Below are 20,551 nucleotides of genomic sequence, written 5' to 3' on the forward strand. Positions count from 1 at the left end.
ATATATATATATATATATATATATATATATATATATATATATATATATATATATTCCAAAAGAGGAAAAGACGTATTTCAAAACAAAAGGCTAGAAAAAAAAACACTGAAGAAAATATGTCACAAAAGAACATGCTTTGTTTTTATAGTCGAAATCATTTATCGCTAACTATAGAGCACTGCAGTGATTTGTCCATGCACTCATTCCCCTGAAGAGAAATGAAAGACTTGGAATCTTCAGGGGCACCTGGCGCATGTCGGGGGCTACAGAAATCCGATCTTCTGCAGGTACCAGAATAGCCTGACGGGCACAGCAAAGGCCACCTCACTGACCTGCTGTGGCCTCCTGTTAAGCCTGCAGGCATCGTATACAGTGCGTACATTGAAGTCTATTTTGAATTATTTTCCACCATGAAACAATAACATTTACAATAAAGACTCACATGATCAATTATTGTTATTTATTATTCTTTTTTCTTTTAATAAGGTTTTATTGCTAATAATATGAGCATATATTGTATTATATTGTATTCTCTGTCATAAAATTTGTCATAAATATCACTAAATGACGGTTTGTGAAAAAAAGACAATCTTAAGGTTATGAGACTACATTAAAGTTGACTTATTTTCCAAGTTTGACAGTTAATAACAAATACATGCAAAACATAATCACAGTAAGAGTGTTTGTTTATGCTTGGGAAAATGCGCAGTTTTCACTTTTTAAAGTGATTTATATAAAGAACTTACATTAGCCTATAGCACAAACTACTAGAATAAAAAAATAATGATCGTTTCAATTCGTTATAAAGGTGCTTGCCGTCAAGCGGCACTAATTGCTGAAAAACACTCCGTGCCACGTGCCTGCCTGCGCCACCTGTTTGTGTACTTTGGTTACATGTGGTTAATCAGTCGTAATTATGACAAATGTTGTATATGTATTTGTTGGCATGCGGACAGCATGAGGAGCCGTACTGACGAACGATAAGAGTTTTGCCTTACGGCAACTGACTACACGAAAGGAAAGGAGGTTGTTTTCTACGGTAACGAACGAGAAGGTGTTGACCGTAAAGCGGAAGACGACGCTAATGAAATGTCCACAGATTCACGGTTCATTAAAGGTTCAGAACTCGCCATTGCACGACATATCTGTGGTCACACTGTAAATGTTTATGATTTCGTTTAATCATATTTTACAAGCTAAGGAAAGTATGTTTCTGGAGAAGGAGTTTGGAAGATGGTGACGTCGTAAAGCAAAAGAAAGGTTGCGAATCGGGTACATGTAGGATCTATCGAGTTTAACGTGAAGGTGTTGCCGTAAAGTAGTACACCGTTGTCGTAAGCCAGGTGTTACGTGGAAGAGGTGGAGGGAGGGTAGAAAAGGTTTCTGTGGCAACGATCAAAAGAGGCTTAGCCGTAAAGTAAAGCAAAGCGTCGCAAACCAGGTGTTCGGCCCCGGAGGAAGGAGGGGTGAGATGACGTCGTAAAGCAGGAGGCAGCGTCGCAAACCAGGTGTTCGGAAAGGAGGAGGGGGAAGGTGACGTCGTAAAGCAGACATGGGTGGGGGAGGAAGGGAAGAGGTGCTGGGGGGGGGGGGGGGTGCCTCGCGAGTGGCTGTGTGCTTCACTCTCGCAGTGAGGCGATCATGGCGGATGGCCCCAGGTGTAAGCGCAGAAAACAGGCCAACCCGAAACGGAGCAGCGGTGAGTGTTTAACTCCGCCCGGCTGGGCCACCGCCGCCGTGCAGACCCGGACCATTGTCGGAATCCGATTCCCCTTCCTCACAGACTTGTTGCGGTTTACTTTGGTGGACTTTAATGGAGGGGGGGGGGGGCGGTGTTTTTTTTTTTTTTGGGTGTACCGTTATACCTGGATGGCGTCTCTCCCTCCGCTTAGCGAACTCTCTCCGAACCGTTATTCGTTACAATAAGTCAAGGAAGCGCTCGTTTTGTAACTTCTTTGATTTATTTCAACCACTTTATGCACTTTTGTTCTGCACTTTTTTTCCTTTCTGCAAAACAACGTGGCCCCCACCGCCCGCCCTCTCGTGCGCACTTGGCTAACGGCAAGCGGATGAAGGCTCGGGGCGAGGCTCGGGAAGGCCGCCGAACCGAGCCGTGGGAGTGCGCCTTTGGGTTAGTGACAACTCGGCGGGTGTCGCTTTGATGGCGAAAGCCTTGCTTCGGTAGTCGCGGCTAAATTGCGGTGTGTTTGCACGAGGTTAGTGATGGCAGAGAGATGGGATGTTTATTATTTCGTGGACACTTCCTCCCCCCTTCCTCCTCCTCCTCTTCTTCCTCCTGCTCCACCTCCCTGCTGCTACACCAATTGTTGTCTCGTTTAAGGTAAGCGTGGAAGTGATTATGCAAAAAAAAAAAAGAAGAAGAAAACATACTTTCATCTTAAGCGTCATCGCTCACACCAGACTCGCTTAACTAATTTTCCGATTCTATGCAAACCCGCGTGGAAGTGCGTGTTCACGCCACAGAAAGTCTACTACATGACACCCCTTCGTGAGTACTTGACGCACCTGTTAATTCGGCGTAGGTTTTGAGCAGAAAAAACACATCGGGTGTTGTATTTTGCGTGTTGTGTGCTCCTTAGCCGGCTAATACTAGGGACCGTTATTCGCGCGTGGACGGGAGAGGGGCGGAGAACACCTTTCCCCCCCTCTCTCCTGTCGTTGTGACGTCACGACGGTGCGTCCGTCCAGGAGCCATCATCATCGCCATCCTCCTCATCCTCATCATGTTTACCTGAAGACGGTTCGGCGGTGCCTTTAGAAATCCGAGCAATTCAAAAGAATACCTGGCGAAGCTCGACCGGAAGCGGATCTCGCGGCGTGCGTCGCGAGGATCTAGACACGCACGCACACACACAAGCGGCTGCAAATGACAACCTGCGCAGGTAGCGATGCTTTTTTTTTTTCCTCCCTGCCTTCTTATTCTTCTTTTTTTGCCGTTATACTCTCGCGGGATTTATGTCATCGTGACCCCCTTGTGCGTGGCTTGGTCTTCTCGCTTGCTTTTTTGTTGTCGTTGTTACGCATTTGTGCAAAACAAACCCCCCCAAACTCCTCGGTTGGTGCTTTGGCGTCCATTGTGCTGTACGGTTCAGACGCGTGAGTTTTATCGGCTCAATGGCGGCCATCACTGCAGTGGTGGGAGGCAGGAGGCGGGTTGGGGTGGGGTCGGGTGGTCCCCCACCCTCCCCGACTTGAGGCTTGGCTCCGAGTCCGTCGTGCCGCACAGGTGATGCAAAACCTCCGCCAAGGTGCCTTTTTGGAGGGGTGTTTGTGAGGCGCGTGGTGCAATCGCGGCCGGGGGGGGGGGGGGGGGGGGGGGGGGGGGGGGGCTGCGGGTGCCGTCATGGCCGCAGGTGTTGTCCCCCCTCCTCCCTTTTATCTATGCTCGAGGCGCGGCTAACCGATAGTGATGATGAGGGTGATGATGACCTGGTTTGTAGATCACAGCGTAACTACGTCATTTGCGTGGCGTCAGAATCGATGGTGACGTAAGCATGGTGTCTTTGGCTATTGGTTATAATTATATAACGACTATTAAATTCGATGCAAGCTATATAACGAGCAGTAAAAGGAATATCAATATGACAGTTGTGCTAATTCATTTAAAAATGTTTCTAATAAAATAAGAGCATGGAAGCAAGCTAGTATTAGCATCAGTTGCTCTCCTTTTACAGTCATGATGTTGAAATTAGAAAGATTTCCAATATTTCAATTACATTTTAAGAAAAAAATACCACATTGGAACATAGTGAAATTTTCCAATACTCCCATTAAATCTGACCAAAAAATGTTATATTGGAATATATAGGTATTTCTTTAAAGCAGGGGTTCTCAAACGTTTCAAATTAGTTCCCTTGATTTGGCGGGTGCGCCCCGCCTCTGGGATAGGCTACAGCCGACCCGTCGTCGTAGTAATAACGACGTTGTGTCCTCTTGTTGCACTCTACTTCCTGCTTTAGAGCCATGTGACTTTTTTGATAGCCAACGGGCAGCGGCGTTCTTGTCCCGGCATCAGCTTGACGCCGCTCCAAGAATGAGTGTCTTGTGTATCTTTCAACTCAGGGACATGTGTGAGGTTCAAAGGTCACCCAAGCCGCTATTAGCTCTCGCCTGCTGTCTTGTGACGAGGCCGCGTTTCTTTCTCTTTGCTTGTCCGCGCGCGCGCGCGCATGCACATGCATGTGGACCAGTTGGGATGACAAAGCACACCAGGACCTCTTCAGGGACTCCTCCCATTTTTGCCTTTTACGGTTGAGGGGTGGGATGCGCCCCTGTCCGCTGATGTTAACGCTGCTGCTCTGTGACTAATTGAGCCATACAGCGTTTGTGCCAGTGAGTGTGTGCGTGTGTGCTAAAGTGGGGAAAGCGCTTCTTTTCTTACCCCCTTTGCATAACAACGTTGTTTTTGTATTGACCTGCATTAGGCCTGGGGTTTCCATTAACTTTTGGGAATCAGGGACCGTTTAGAAAGCAAATTTTACCAGTACCCCCATTGCAAAAAAAAAAAAATATATATATATATATATATATATATATATATATATATATATATATATATATATATATATATATATAGATAGATAGATAGATAGATAGTGCATTATCTATATCTATCTATCTCTCTATCTAGCAATGCACTATTATTAGCGGCCAGAGGTGACGCCAAAATCAATACAATCGGGAAAAAAAAAAAGTAAATTAAAAAAATTAAACAAGAAAAAAAATGTTTGGGTGACTGGCCAGAAAAATCCATAACTTTGCAGGAGAAAGGTTTAATATCATGAGTATGTCATAATATTGAGGAAAAACTCAAAACTATATTGGAAAATTTGTAAATAATATAATCAGAGAACATCATAATAAAAAGAATACGAGTTTTACAGAGTGATATTTTTTTTTTTTTCTGGGCAATGTGCGTATTCAGCTTATGTTTGGAAAAATATGAGCGTGAATATGAAATAGGAAAGAAATATTCAAAGAAAAATCAGAAAATTCAGAATAATTTTCCCAAAATGTCTTAAATCACAGTAATGTTTGGAAAGGAAAGATTCTATTCTATTCTATTGTATTAGAAAGTCAGCCTTAATTCGGGTGTCACATGACTGCACACACATCTTACGAGTCTCATTTCGTGGAATTTACAAGACTAAATCTGAAATCACGAGTGTGAGCTTTAAGCTAGCGTGTTGCCTGGTTAGCATGGTGTTGCTGCGCGCTCCTGGGGGCGTGGCCTTAGCATCTGGACAATTAAGTGTTTGCTTGGCAGCCCGAGCATACCCTCAGCCCCCTTTTAGGAGGTCAGAGTTCACCCCCGCTAGGCCTCGCCCCCTCACCATCCCCCACGCTTTGTGTCGGTCGTTCGAGCCACATGTGCGAGCCGGCACAATGCGGACGCATTAGTAATCACATTACATCATCACACGCGAAAATGCTGTGATGTCATCAGAATGCCCCAATGTCCCATAAAAACGTGTGTGTGTATATATATATATATATATATATATATATATATATATATATATATATATATATATATATATATATATATATAATCACAAACTAAACAATAGAAACTCCTGTATTTACAGTCATGTCCCTAAATTTTGGCGGATGGACACAGTTGTCCTCTTTTTAACATACGCTTTCATTGCGGACTTTCCTTTTCCAATGGGTGAATTAATTACTACTAATTGTATAGCTGTATGTTCCCAAACGCACATTTTGGCCACTTTGGCATTTTCTACAGTAAAACGTTGTAGTTAATAAATGAAAGCTTGTGTGCAGAATCTCTCCTCCTCAGCTCCGGAACCAAAACAACACTAAAAGACGTGGATAAGGTCGGGGTGTATTTACCCTTGCACAGGCGACGCAAGGAGTAGCAAATGGCTCCTGTCTCGCTCCTGCCGTCATAAGCGGACTTCAAACTGCTTTCATTTGCACGGTTGGGCCGGTGTGAGTGTTTGGGTGAGAAACCAACACCGGCTCACATGTCTTTCAGTTTTTGCGTCTTGAAACTACTCATTGTGTCTTTTGTCATTGCTGTTCAACTCTTATATTTTTGACATTTCTTGTCTCGTTCCCTGTCATACAGGAGCTATAGAAGTGCCTTAAGCCTTTCCTTCACTTTCAATGACAACTTTATAAGCGCGCTGGAATATGCTTGAGCTCAATCCTTTACAGTTGTCTTATTACGCAACAGTTAAATTGTGCGGTCATCACTTCTTCTCCTTGTGAACATATTCATCTTTATTCTTATTCTCGATGTTCTTTTTCAAATGAAGGAGTTCCATAATAGTTTGCGTGGGTTGCCGAAAAACAAAAGCCATTCACGTTTTTGTGTGTGTGTCTATAAGACAAATCCTCCTCCCCCTCCAGTGTGGGCGGTGGGAAAGTCCTGCGTATCTCTTGTGGCACTGTTGAATTTGCATATCTCTCCGTCCTACTTTCTCTTTCTTTCTTTAGTTGGGCCTGAGAGGCTCAAAAGAAGCAGCTGGTTGCACTACAAAAAAAAAGGGGGGGGGGGGGCAGAGTGAAGCATACCGCACTAAGCGCTAACTGTAGGTAGTGTCGCTTACATAACAGGAGTATTGCAACGCAACTTAAAATACCGTGAATAAACGACTTTCTTTTTTTCAATGTGCTAATGATTCAGCACTTTTATTGTCATTTGCATAGTAAGACTACACAGTGAAATTCTAATACCGTTCACTTCCCAGGGCAGACTTTTTACGCAATAGACATAACAATAAAGTAGACAATAGATTGACAAATGACCATCGCCAGTGTTATTATATTTCTTATTAAAAATGACTACTACATTGTTCGCTTGTTTCTTGGCAGAGTTGGTCAGGATCAAGCATGATTAAGCTTTTAAAAAATAACAAATAACATTTACTACATTATCCATTGTAAAAATGAGCTATTGTGCACTCCAAAAAGTGGTCATAATGCCATAACGACCAATATTTTTCATTGAATGAAATGTTATCTTGATATTTTTCTTCTTTTAACACCATAAAAGAATTGAATAAAATCATTTCATTTTCATTGCGCTAATTGTTTTTCAAACGATCGCTATTCCCGCTGTAGTAGCGTGTAAGCTCTGTCATTGAAATACAGGTGCGCGCGTGTGTTTTTCTACGTCCCGGGGGCGCGTGTTGATGAAGCCGTTAGCGTAACGTTGCGGCGCCTCGGAGAGCGCCGAGTCCCCGCGGAGGAGTGCTAATGGAGGCCGCGCGGGGGCCCGATGGATGGCAGGTGTAATGGAAGCGGCTGTTGCGCTACATGCTAACGTACTTTTTGATGCCGCCTTGTGGTATGAGGTGAAAATATTGTTTGAGAGTGGCTTTTGCGCAAAAGTTGCAATGTGCGTGGTGAACTTTGGTTGAACTGCGCATCATCTTTTCCTTCCCCTCATCCCGCCCTACATTGTGCGTGAAACAACACACACACGCGCGCGCGCGCCTAGAAAAGTTTACACACCCTGCTTTTTTATCATCGCTATATGTCATCCTCTACCCATTTGTCTTCACGTTTCACGTGTTCCTCACCCGTTGCGCTCCCTTAAAAAAATCAGCAAAGAACTATACGTTTCATCTCATGTATTATGCTAAATGCCATGTTGTACAAACACAATAATTAGAGGCTATTTTTAGAATAAGAACACATCCTGCGGGGCCTTGCCGAGGCCGTAACGCTCTGCTGAAGAAACGCCAGCCCACACACACGCACGCACGCACGCACGCACGCACGCACGCACTTTGGCTTTGAAAACGAGCAGGTGACTTGGCATCATCTGTTACAACGCACTTGACCTTCTGTCCGTGGCACTGAAAATTTGAGCGCAAATGCGAAAAGTCAACTGTTCTACCTGACATCCTCTTCCGTCTGCGCGCATGCGCGTGACATATTCTACTGTAACCGTGACAGTCTGAGACATCTCAACGCGAGTGCGTCACCTGAGCCAGAAGCAGGAAGTGAGAAGGGGAAACAAACAGGAAGTGACTGATTTGAGCCCGGCTTCCTCACGTGTCATTTCCTGCCGAGGCACCTGACTTCCTGAAATGTCACTTGGGTTTGATACAATAAGACATTGAGCGCAATATTCCGTCCGTCCGTCTGTCTCTCTGTCTATCTATCAGCTATCTATCTCTGTCTGTCTGTATGTCAGCTAGCTAGCTAGCTATCTGGCTAGCAAGCAATCTTTCTCTCTTTCTTGCTAGCAAGCGATCTATCGAGCTAGAAAGTTTGGAATCCATCCATCCATCCATCCTTCCAGCTATACGTGTGTAAAAGCAGAAAGGTTGATTGCCTGTCCCTTTAAGAGGGCCTGCAGCTGCCCTCTGCGTTGAAGTCTGGTCACATCTAGTTGCAGACACACACACACACCCACCCACAGTGGGGTAATTGTCAGTTGGGGGTTTGGCGGGCTTCCCATGCAGCACAGCTGCACTGGGTCAACACGCACGCACGCACGCACGCATGCACGCACACACATTAGTGGTGGTCTGGTGATGCCATTCACATCAATTTTGTTCACCTGTGGGCAGCACTCCTGAACTTCATCTTTCTTTTGTTTTGCGCTAGTTAGAGTACCCGCCTGACTCGTGACTGGTTTGGGTCACCGGCCTCGGCGCGGGGTCCGCTTACTCCTGAGGGAGGGATCCGTTCTGAACGGGAAGTGCGCCGGCGGGCCATTCTTAAATGAGGACACGTACTTGAACGATGACGTACGCAATCGCAGACGCATACCGAGAGACAATAAAAAACGTAGAGCCGCCAGGGGGTGGTCATCGTCCGTCCAAATAACGTCTTTGCGCGTGTCCCTCGTCCCCTCGCAGTAACAAACTCGAACGGCGGCTTGGAGGCCAGCAGCTCCGACTCGGACGATGACGACAAGCTACACATTGTGGAGGACGACTGCCCGCCGGACGCCAACGGGAACGCCGCGGCCAGGAGAAACCGCCGCAATGCCAAAGACGCGGCAGGGGCCGACGACGCAGTATTAGCACACGGCGGGGCCTGGAACGGAGGTAAGGACGCTTTGGGCTCAAATATCGAGACGCCGCGACAGAAGCAATTTGACGCCATGTGGAAGTGTGATGAAATATGCAAGTAAAGAGAAAGGAAAAATATCATCGCAATTGTGCTACAGTGTGGTCAGAAATATCGGGACATCCGGGAAGTAAAAAGTGTTTAAAAAAGTGCAGGGATGATAAAAGAGAAGGATTTGAACAGAACAGATGAACTTTCGGCTGGTGGAGGTGAAGACCAAGGGAGGGAAACAGATGTGGAAAAAACGGGATGGTGAGGTCATGGGAAGCCCAGATCATGCGGCTAAAAGCAGACGCACGCACACACGCGCGGCTGCCTTCACCTGTCCCACAGCGAGCTTTGCAGGAAGAAAGAAAGAAAGAAGGAAAGAAAGAAGCAAGGAAAGAGGAATAGCGGCCTATAAGGGAGGCAAACAAGGTCAGAAAGAATGTAGAAGGTGAGAAGGAAACGAGAATGCATGGAAGGATGGAAAGTAACGGATAAATGGAGGGCCAAAGAAAAGAGGAACCGAGGAATAAAAGCCAAAGCCTTTTAGACGCATTGTAGTGCCCTCTAGCGGTGTCCTTTGAGAACAGCACAATCTTGTCAAAATGAAATCGCTTGACCATGTTGCGCATTTTCAGTGAAAGAGGAGCGTGTGTCCGGAGAAGACGACGAAGATGAAAAGACGGAAGCGCAGATCGTAGTCAAGAAAGAAGTGGAGGAGGACGAGGACGGCCTTCCGAAAGGGGACGCGGCCGTCCTCTACCCGGAAGCCCCCGACGACGAGCAGAGTCCCACGGAGACGGGGGGCGCGGACGAAAACGGTAACGCAGGCAAACGGCGGCTTAAATTGACCTAGGACGCTATTACTATCGGTGGGTGGGTGTCAAAGATGCGGGCCGCGGGCCCGGATACGGCCCGCACTGAGGTTCAACCCGGCCCGCCAGATGTTTTTCAAATCAACGTACCTCCTCAGCCCGTTGTGCTTGCGACTTCATTCTTTTACGATCATGAACTACAATGTTAAATTAGAAGAATAAAAAATAGTTTTCAGGAAAATGATTCAATGGAATAGATAGGTCGGTCTTTCTAAGAATATGCCATGGGGGTTGTGTATCAAAATGACTAGTGGTGTCGCCTACTCTAGCACCGATACCTGTATCGGTCTGAAAAAAGTGGTATCGAGCATCTCTATTTTACTCCTGAAAAACTCAGTATGCCTTTATGTGATGCAAATTGGGATTTGATGCAAAAGACCTCGCTAATTCTGGGCTGAATTGAAAAAAGAATGCATTTAACTTTTCTGGAAGTATGCAATTGATTGTTTTGGAGTTATATAACATGATTTTTAGCTGTCCGGCCTGCCCGAGGATCATTTTGTGAACTCATCGTTTTTTTTCCCCACTCGGCCATCAGGAACGCCGGACACGCTTCAACTGCACACGTGTCCGTACTGCTCGCGGGGCTACAAGCGCAACGCTTCGCTGAAGGAGCACATCAAGTACCGGCACGAGACCAGCGAAGACAACTACAGATGCTCGCACTGCAGCTACACCTTCACGTACCGCTCGCAACTCGAGAGGCACATGAGCCACCACCGGGGCAACAAAGAACAAGTAGGGAGCAAAACGCACAATTTAGCCAAGCTTGCAAGTGTTTAGCTTGCTATTATTGCTGACCAAACGTATGTAAATAAGAAAGACAAAAAAATCCTTGTCCTATTGTCATGGAAAGTGGCTCCAGGCGGCTGGAGTTTGAAAAATGGGAAAAGGCTAAGTTTGATTTGAAAAAAGGGCATTTTCAGACTAAAATGCAGACCCCGAATGACCAAAATAATAATAATAATAATAATAATAATAATAATAAAATCATTAGTATCTTTTTATTACAACTGTATTTTTGATTGTTTGTCTGGTTGTTCGAAATAACGTGGCCAATTAGTCCAGGTAGAAGTTTCGCTCAGTCAAACAGACGCAAAGATAAATGATTAACCGGAGTAAGCAGCAGGTGCGAGCAAACCACTTCTGCTCCACCTTGTTATGCAAATTATGTTTTAGCAAGCTTGATTTCTTCCCCCCAAATAGAATCATTTACACTTGTTTTTGAAATAATTAACATTTTGAAGCGGTTTGTTAAGGCGCGGTAGTCCACCCCCACCCGCTTTTATTGGGAAAGCACCCCATGTGTTGGTCCCAGTGGTCCAGTCCGGCTGAGGTCGGCCACTTCCTCCTTGGTGACACGTGCTCTCACCTGCAGTACTTAACAGGGCTGTTAGTATTTCTTCTTGCTCAATTCTTTTAGTTTGGTCTCATTTTTCCTCCGACGTATTTTTATTTCCGCTTCAGCGTCACGTGCAGCCGTCCGCCGGAGGTGGAAGTGGAGGAGGCGCTCGGAAGTTTAAGTGCACCGAATGCTTCAAGGCCTTCAAGTACAAACACCACCTGAAGGAGCACCTGCGCATACACAGCGGTGAGTTGGGGGGATAATCGAGAGGGCAGTGTGGATTTCAAGGGTTTAATGATTGACGTGGGTCTTTGCTCTACAATTTTGCTATCTGTTAAAGACGCGTTATTGTGGATTATTTAGTTGTGCCGTTTACCGGTGTTACGTGAATGCAGCACGCACCGGACAGCCATCCCGAATGATTAACAACAATCATCAAGACAATGTAGCGGGACACATTTACACTTTATTGAAATTGATAGCAGGTTTTCATTTTTTACCTTTTTTTGGTCTGTATATTGGCTTGTTATTGACAAATACTGTTTGTGTGTTTCTTTATCCTGCCCTCTGCTGGTCATTGTGTGCACATCAGGAGTAAAACAATACGTCGAAATGATGTTCAAATTTGACACCAAAATGGTTAAATTCTTCACATCCTGTTTGTCTTTACTGTATGTCTTTATGAAATGCTATGTTATAGCGGTTTTACATTAATGAGAGTATTTAAATGAACATACATCTGACTGGTATAGCGTTTTCAAGATGCAGTCAAGTCTGTATGGCTTTGACTCCAGCTACCTCAGCTATATAGAACTCAAAAAGGTGGAAAAAAGGTTTTGAAGTTCAGAGATTGGTTTAATGTTTGACAAAGAAAAGTGACACGCAACACCAAATTTAGCACGCATGTCGGACCGAAGACCGATTGATTTCCAAAGGTCTTTGATCATTAACCAGTCTTGTTTCTGAGATTGTTTCAAACGTTTTTAGTTGACAATTTACAAGCACCACCGGTTTTAACGCTTGTAAATTTGGACCGAAGCGGTCTCAAACTAAATATGTCTATTTTTTTCCAAACATAGGCAAACTGTCTGTTATCTCGCTTGGTGGAAAACGGTAAAGGTTCTTGCTCTGACACACAGGTTCCGAATAACATCAAGGTTTTTTGATCTCTTTGCGGGGACTTGCGTTTGATTTTTTTTGTTTTTTTTGTTTTTTTGCCCCAGGTGAGAAACCGTACGAGTGCTCCAACTGCAAGAAGCGCTTCTCCCACTCAGGCTCGTACAGCTCGCACATCAGCAGCAAGAAGTGCGTGAGCGCAGCCGGCGCCCCCAACGGCCTGGCCCGCAAGGCCGTCAAGTCGCCGCTGCCGGCGGCCGAGGTCCCGCGGGTGGCCGTCGCCTCTGCCCGCGCGGAAAGCAAACCCCTCCAAGAGCAGCTCCCGCTCACGCAAATCAAATCGGAGGCGAGCGAGCTCTCCGGCAAGCCGCTGGCGGCGGCGGCCAACGGGGCGGCGCCCCAGCCTCAAGCGCTGTCTCAGGGCGTAGCTATGGTGCTCCCCACCGTGGGTCTGGTGCCGCCCATTAACATCAATCTGAACGAGCTGCAGAACGTTCTGAAGGTGGCGCTGGACGGGAATGTTTTGAGGCAGGTTCTGGGGACCGCCAACGGGGCCGCGGTGCAGGGCAAGCCGGGGATCGTGGTGCAGCAACCTCAGCAGCAGATCATTAGCCTGCCCGCCTTCGTGGACCACGACGGGACCACCAAGATCATCATCAACTACAGCATCGGACCCGCCGCCGCCCCTGCCCAACCCCTGCCACTTTTTGTCAAAAACAGCGTTGTCCCGGCCGCGCCCGTCCCCACCAAAACGGACGAGCCGCCGGTTCCCGAGGTGGACCTCAGCCTGGTCAAGGATGAGCCCGAAGAGTCCGTGCTCATCGCAGAAACCAAACCGGATCAAGAGATGACAATCAAGAAGGAAGACGGCGAGGCGCTCCCGCCCGACCCGGGTTCCGACTCTGGTTCCGACTCTGGATCCGGCGCTTGTCCGCTCTGCGACGAGTGCCCCGAGCACCTGGAGGCGCTCCACTTGCTCCGGCACCACAAAGCGGCCAACGGGGAGGCGGTGGACTCCGCCGCCCTGGATCCATCGTTCGCCGCCTTGCTCACCGACGCCGGAGTGACGCTGCGGCAGGACCCGGCCGGGGACGACGTCCTGACCGTCCTTAAGACCTCCTTCGGCTCCAACGCCGACCCCGACCGGGCCGAGCTGGAGAAGATCTCGGACTCTGTCGGTATCCCCGTGGAAGTTGTGTCCAAGTGGTTTGCCAAGATGAACTCCGGGAAAGCCGGCCGCCAAAATCGGACCGCGTCCAAACAGACCGAACCTCTGAACCGTGAGTCCGAGGACACCGAGCAAGACGCCTGTAAATCCCGGTCTAATTCCCCCTCCTTGAGCACCGGCGACTTGGTCATCGTAAAAAGCGAGCCGGAGGACCCCGAGGCCCCGGAGTCCCAGGCGGAACCCTTAGACCTGTCCCTCCCAAAGCAGCTCCCCGCCCCCGCCCCCGCCCCCGCCGCGCCCTCAGAGGACGCGCCGGCCGCCAAAAAAACACCTCGGCCTCTGAACCTGACCTGCCTGAGGAAGGAGCAAGTGGGCGGTCGCACCGTCTACGTGGCCGCGCCGCAGACGCCCGGAACCGCCGTCAACATCGTGCCCGCCGCGCAGCTTCCCACGCTCGTGGCCATCACGGGTCAGGGCGCGGTGGGCTGCCTGGGCTCCCTGGGGGGTTCGGCCAAGCGGACCATCCTCATCCCGCAGCTCACCTATACCTACGCCAACGCGGCCGGAGGCGCGGCCAAGACGGTCGTGCTCAACGGGCGCAAGGTAGGAACGTCTTTGCGTTCCGAACGGCGGGGGTTCTGGAACACGACCCGGTCGCCGCGCCCGCTCTCGAAGTTTGAAGTTTGCTTTCTCGGTTTTTATCGCAGACGCCCGACCAGAGCGGCGACGCCGCGGCGGACGAGCAGAAGGAAATGTCCGTCATGAAGAAGCCGCGTCTGGAAAACGGCGTGTACGCCTGCGACCTGTGCAACAAGGTCTTCCAGAAGGGGAGCTCCTTGCTCAGGCACAAATACGAGCACACAGGTGCGTTACCGAGCGCGTCTTCGGGATCCCGCGCGAGGAAAACGCAGCGCAAAAGCCGTTATTTATTTTTTGGAGCTTGTTGGGCCACAAAGAGCAAGTGCAATAACACAAATCTATGTTTGTAAATATGTGCTTAGGACAGGTTTGTGTTCTTACCCGTTTAATTCGTTCGTTGACAGCTTCTCATTAAAAAGAAAGCATGCGTGGGCCTGCCTGCCAATCTCCGTTGACACAAATTCTCAAGTGCAATATTTATCCTCCACACTTTTTGTCCGAAATAGCCGGGCGTCTCTCGAACGAGCTCTTTTCAAACCGCGATGACTAAAGAAGGGAGTAGGCTCAAATGACGCGCCAAAACGGGCCCGGCGCCGAAAGGGGCGACTTTTCCGCGCTCGGGCCCCGAAAGCCAGATCCCACACGGGGGCCCTTGTTTGTGGCGTGTGCGTCCGCAGGAAAGCGGCCCCACGAGTGCCCGGTGTGCAAGAAGGCCTTCAAGCACAAGCACCATCTGATCGAGCACTCGCGCCTCCACTCGGGGGAGAAACCCTACCAGTGCAACAAATGCGGCAAGCGCTTCTCGCACTCCGGCTCCTACTCGCAGCACATGAACCACCGCTACTCCTACTGCAAGCGGGACGGCTCGGACGCCGGGTCCGGCCCGGACGCCGGGTCCGGCCCTGACGCCGGGTCCGGCCCTGACGCCGGGTCCAGCCCTGAGGCCGGGTCCAGCCCTGACGCCGGGTCCAGCCCGGACGCCGGCGCCGCCAACCCGGACGCCGCGCCGGGCTCGGACGCGGGCGAGAGCGAGGAAGAGGAGGAGGAGGAGGAGGAGGAGGAGGACGACGACGACGACGAAGCCATGTGCGTGGACGACATCCGCGTGGTGCAGGTGGACGACGGCGAGTGCGAAATCTACGAGGGCGACTCGGAGGAGGAAGACGGGGAGGACGGCGGCGAGCCAAAAGGAGAGCGCCGAGATGCCAAGGAGAAAAACCTGGACGTGGATGAGTTTGCGTGCCAGGTGGTGGAGGTGGAGCTGAAGCACGACCAGACGCAGGAGTCGGCCGCCGAGGACAAGGGGGACAAGGCGGAGGCGGCGGGCGTCCGCCTGGAGCAGATGGCGGACTGCGCGTACAAGCGCATCAGGGACTGGTCGGACAGCGAGGAATCCTCCGACGACCAAGCTGTGACGGACGCCAAATGAGCCCGCCCCGCCCCTCCCCTGCCTCCCCTCCCGCTTCCGGGTCCAGTTCAGTAGGGACCCTTTGAAAATGGCCCCTCCTCCTGTAGAAAATGGACCCCGCCCCAACCACTAAAATATGGAAACTTGAAATGGGATGCGCTCTTTTTAGTCAGTTAGCACTTTTTTTTTTTTTTCCTTAGCAGCCCCTCCCCAAGCGGTTATTCAGATGCAGTGATGGCGGCAAAGCACTCGTTTGGTCTGAACAAAATTGAACTTTGTAATTCTTGGCCACAAGAGGGCACAACACTACTTTTGTCTAGATGAAGCTACTGTGTTCACTTCAAAATAGTTATTTGGCACCGATAATGCGTCAAAGTACTACTTTTATCTCTTTTATCCGAGCACGGAAACAGAATGACAGATGCCCCGAAACAAAAAATGTTTGCTTAACTTTTTTCGCGTCATTTGAAAAATGTTCAGATTATGATATTTTATACTGATTTTAAAGTTTGAACCAAAATGTCACCTAGCTTGTGGGATCCTGAGCAAAAATCAGGGTATTGCAGTATTGAAATTATAGCTCAAAAATGTATCATTTTAAAATCACTTTTGCTAAATAGCCGTGTTTCTACTTTGGAAAAAGTTTAATTTAAATTAAACCGAAAACCTGCCCCACAGCCAACGTTCTGTGTTCGGACGGGGGTTGAAGGTTGAAGGTTTTTTGTTTTGTTTTTTTGCCTTGTTGAGCCACACTCGAGCAGGCCAGACCGCTCGCGTCCTACCTCGAGCGTTACTACGTAAAGCGCTCCTTGAAAGTAGCGTACGATAACACGTTAACTACGTTAGTTAGCCGCTGGAGCGAACTGAAGCCCACAAAGCAGGAAATGGACAATGGGATTGGCTGCGGGACCCGCGTGTGATGCGCAATGAGTGCTGCACACTGCAGTTGTTGCCCGTTAAAAAGAAAAAAAAAAAGACTGCTTTTGACAGATTTGGACCATTTTAAACAACCGCGACTAAAATCGCGATTTATTGCCAATGCGGTTATTGGTCCATGCCTACTTGTGGGGGGAAAAAAAAGTTATTCATAAATTTTGTTTTCCATGCCACAACTAAGCAGAAGTGGGCATTTTACATTTTTTGCTGGTCATTCATCTTTCATGGGCGTTCTGGAACTCCTTTTTTGTCCTTGTTTTTTTTTGGTTCCTCGTCGTTTGTAAAAACAAACAGACGGGAGATAAAAGTAGAAACTACCGTAAGAAAAAAGCCACCTATCCAACATTCTGCCACTCGAGCCTTTATTTTACGATTCCGCTCATTTTCGAATCGTCGACTTGTTAAATGACAAATGACTCAAATGAATTTGAAAAAATCTCATTAGGTGACGAATACCCAAGTGGCCATTTTTGTCCGGGCTCCGCACTTAAAATCTCCCATGTTGTGGCATATTTTAGTGAGGGGGCGTCATATTCTAATCTATGGGGTCCATTTGCAAGCTTGCGCCGGCTCCGACTCCGGTTCCGGTTCAGGTTCCAGCTCCGGTTCTAAATCCTTCTCGGACCGCTCTTAACGGTCCGCTACTGTGTCCAAACACCTGGGTGTGCCTGAAATGTTTTTTTAATTGTTTTTCTTGTGCAAATATCAGTGTTACAAATGTTTAGAGATGCTTTGCTTTATGTTACTAACTCGAGATGTTTGATGTTTTTGTTCCGGGTTGCCAACGTTTGCTACAGTATTTCCCTCAAGTTCTTCGAACAAAACGCGCTGCACTAGGATTTTTTTTCCACACGTGGCCCTTTCAGTGTTATTGCGGCGTTAGCTGACGTCGGCTGGCGTTTCTTTTCATCTTTTGACTGTTAGCCTTAAGGAAAACAAAAAAAGAGTATTTTTCCCGCGAGCAAAATGGGCGGCGCCCCCTGCCTTATGCAAGACCTGCGTGCTGTTAAAAGTGCCATTGAACAGTGTTGTGGTCTCCTCACCCGCACGGACGCATCTGTTACTTTCACGTGTTACTTTGGATGGCTTTGGCTTTTCCATGTCCGTTACCGGCGCCACGTTGGCTTCGCTTTGGCCGCCTGCTAAATACAGCGAGCGTACGGCACGCCGTTAAATTGTGAATGAAAAACAAACACAAAAAGGTACTTATCTTAGGCCTGAAAAAAATCCAACAATTTCAAAAGATTTTTACATTTCTAAAAAATGAGTTGAAATTTCATAGCGATTTCTCGTAGGGAAATGGACTTTATTTGTAGTGACGATGGGAATGATTTTCTTAAAGATTTCATTTGTAAAGCTGTGAGGGTTACGTATTTTGCCCCCTAGTTTTGTTTACATTTTACAAATAGAGTTTTAATTGTGTCATTGACTGCTCTCAAGAGAAGCAGCGCCCCCACGACAAAATGTAATATCAACAGCGGCCAGAGGCGTCGCCAAAAACAAATCAAAACATTCCCAGTACTAGTGATGCGCAGACTGGTACCGGCCGCCGCGCACCCGCCTCTGAACCTACTTACGAACTTTTTTTTTTCTTCAAAAGTTGTTCTGATTCTTCGAACAAGACAACACTCAAGTTTAAGAAATTTAAATTGGGTAAATAATGTAGTACTTCACAATTTCTTCACCACAAAAGCAAAAAACAGTTTTTGTGATATTTCCTAATTGCGATCTCCGATTTTGCGATTTTCACGATTCTTGCCGTCAAGTCATTCATAAAGTTGTTAGTTAAAAATGCCTAAAAGCCAAAGATTTTTCTTCCTTTTGAAGCATTAAAAAATCTGTTTACAAATTTGCTTTTTAAAATCACTTACAGAAAACTTAAAAAAAAAAAAAAAAAAAAAGGAATTTTTCGCTTTTAACTATTTACTGGTCTGAAATGACTTGATAAAAATGAATTACACTTAAAAGGATTTTTACAATTTTTATAAAAATGTATTTGCGATTCGTAATACAGTAAAAACTCGTTTGTTGAATCAGAAATCGAGACATGACTTAAGACCTTATTTTCATTGCTAAGCCATAATCAGTCAAGTTGACAATTTAAAAAAAAAAGCACGCACGCAAATTTGACGCTTTTGGTTCGTATAGCCAAACGTTGATGAGTTTTTGAAACTTGAGTTTATTTTTCACCTCTAAAACAAAAACACTTGATTGAATTTTGTTGTACATGTGCACTTGTTCAGGTTAAAAATGGCTGGCGCTGGCCCGCACTTTGGGCGGCAAACGTTAGCTAACGTGGCGCTTGCGCGTTTTATCGTGTTGTTTGACTTTACCGAAACAGTATTTGTTTTTTGCTGTTGGATTTGAGCGTGCGTTCCTAATGAAGCCAGTATTACAAAGTCTTTACACAACTTGTTTTCATATTTATGTCATTTTTTTTTTTTTGTATTTTCCTTTTGTCTGTTATTTATTACGCATTATTATTGATAGTGTACATGACTGTAGGATGAATTGATGATGATAATATATTTTAGTATGAAAACAAACAAGCTCGAGCGATTGGTCAAGGGACTTTAAGGGTTTGTTTACAGAAAAAAATATGAAAAAAAAAAATCTTGTATTCTAATAAAGTGTTTAAAAATGAAAAACCTAATGAAAGTGTTACATGTTGGCTTTATGAAGCTACTGACTGAAAATGCATGATATGAAGCTCCGACCCCTTTTTTCATTTTTTTTTCAGTTTTGGTCGTGCCATCTTTACATTTTGTTTGTCCTTTTTTGTAATGTTTGTCCCTTCACAATAAACATGTGACTGCATCCCTGACTTCAAATTGTCTCAGTCTTATTGTTCAGGGTTAGGCTTTTTTTCAGTAAAACACAGAAAACCTGAAAAACAAAGAAGCAAATGAAAAAAAAGAACTAAAGAAAAGACAGCGACAGGAATGAAAGAAGAAAAAAAGAAATAGAGGAGAAATGAAAAAGAAAAAAAATGAAATAGAACAAGCAAAACAGCGGCTGAAATTGACCCAGGATGCTATAAAAGGACTTGACACTCCTGTCCTCTTTTTTACATGGTTAGTTCTATTTTTTTTTTCAAACAAAAACCAAAAAATAAAAACCCTAAACGATCTAACATCTTACAAAAAAATCACCTTAGTATACATTGTCATTTTAGTCTTAAACACTTAAACATTTTTAACAGTTTTTAAAAAGTCATACTACAATAGTTGTTGTTTTTTTTTTTTTTTTTTTTTTTAATGAAGCCAGAACCCTCCACCTTTCTTTGGTCATATTTAAAAAGAAAATCCCGAAAGGTTTTTTTTTTTTTTTTTTTTTTTAGTTTGTTTCTTTAAACGTTTAAAAACAATCACCATGTTGTACGAAGTCACGTAGTCAATCCCCGTTTATTTCCTCATTTACCATAAATCAACGTCCGGCTACATATCTCGTTTCCCCAGGCAATACTGCTCTCTAGGGGTAACAACATGAACAACCAGTATCATGACACTTAAGTTGTTTTTTTTTCATTGGCCTCATGTTTCTTCATGAAAACCACGTTCCAATCAAAAGGTGTCGCGGGAGTGTGCGGCGGGTGTGAGGGTGGGCGTTGTTGCGGAGGAGGAGGACCCAAAAGCAGGAGGGCGTCGAGATATGGGGCCCGGCTTGATGTAATCCATATTTATTAACACAACGAACGGGAACAAAAGCGGGAAAAAACAGGACGGCAAAAACTCAAACTAAGGGCGCAGGCAGGCTGGCAGAACAGAAAACAAACACGACGGGCATGCTAGCAGGAACACGGGGCTGACTGACGACGGGAGAGACGCGACATTATGACAATGACATGACAATGATCCGACACGGACCGTAACGAAGACCAGGTATAAATACATTCAACTCTAATCAGACAAACACGCGGCAGCTGGGCGGGGGACAACAGGCAAAGGGAGCGGATTGGAGGACGCGAGGGGCAGGTAACGCGGACAGGTGGACGAAATCCAAAC

At 46.6% G+C, this 20,551-nt stretch overlaps 1 protein-coding gene across 3 annotated transcripts; it reads left to right on the forward strand.

The window, feature by feature from the left end:
• The first annotated feature begins 1,575 nt into the window (after nucleotides 1-1,575).
• Nucleotides 1,576-19,371, forward strand: LOC148414273 (zinc finger E-box-binding homeobox 1-like). 3 transcript variants are annotated; one of them, XM_088429530.1, is made up of 9 exons: nucleotides 1,899-2,341; nucleotides 2,710-2,903; nucleotides 8,862-9,053; nucleotides 9,699-9,881; nucleotides 10,474-10,673; nucleotides 11,403-11,526; nucleotides 12,504-14,167; nucleotides 14,272-14,428; nucleotides 14,881-19,371. In XM_088429530.1, exons 2-9 carry the CDS (start codon nucleotides 2,888-2,890, stop codon nucleotides 15,630-15,632), a joined length of 3,288 nt encoding a protein of 1,095 aa, XP_088285656.1. In that variant the 5' UTR covers nucleotides 1,899-2,341; nucleotides 2,710-2,887; the 3' UTR covers nucleotides 15,633-19,371. The 3 variants fall into 3 exon arrangements, with proteins under 3 accessions (XP_088285654.1, XP_088285656.1, XP_088285655.1); XM_088429528.1 differs by lacking the exons at nucleotides 1,899-2,341; nucleotides 2,710-2,903 and adding an exon at nucleotides 1,576-1,699; XM_088429529.1 differs by lacking the exon at nucleotides 1,899-2,341 and having other exon boundaries at nucleotides 2,591-2,903.
• The last annotated feature ends 1,180 nt before the right edge of the window (nucleotides 19,372-20,551 follow it).

Source organism: Hippichthys cyanospilos, chromosome 12 (genome assembly GCF_059441005.1).
Source record: "Hippichthys cyanospilos isolate Australia breed blue-spotted pipefish chromosome 12, RoL_Hcya_1.0, whole genome shotgun sequence".
Classification (NCBI taxonomy): Eukaryota; Metazoa; Chordata; class Actinopteri; order Syngnathiformes; family Syngnathidae; genus Hippichthys; species Hippichthys cyanospilos.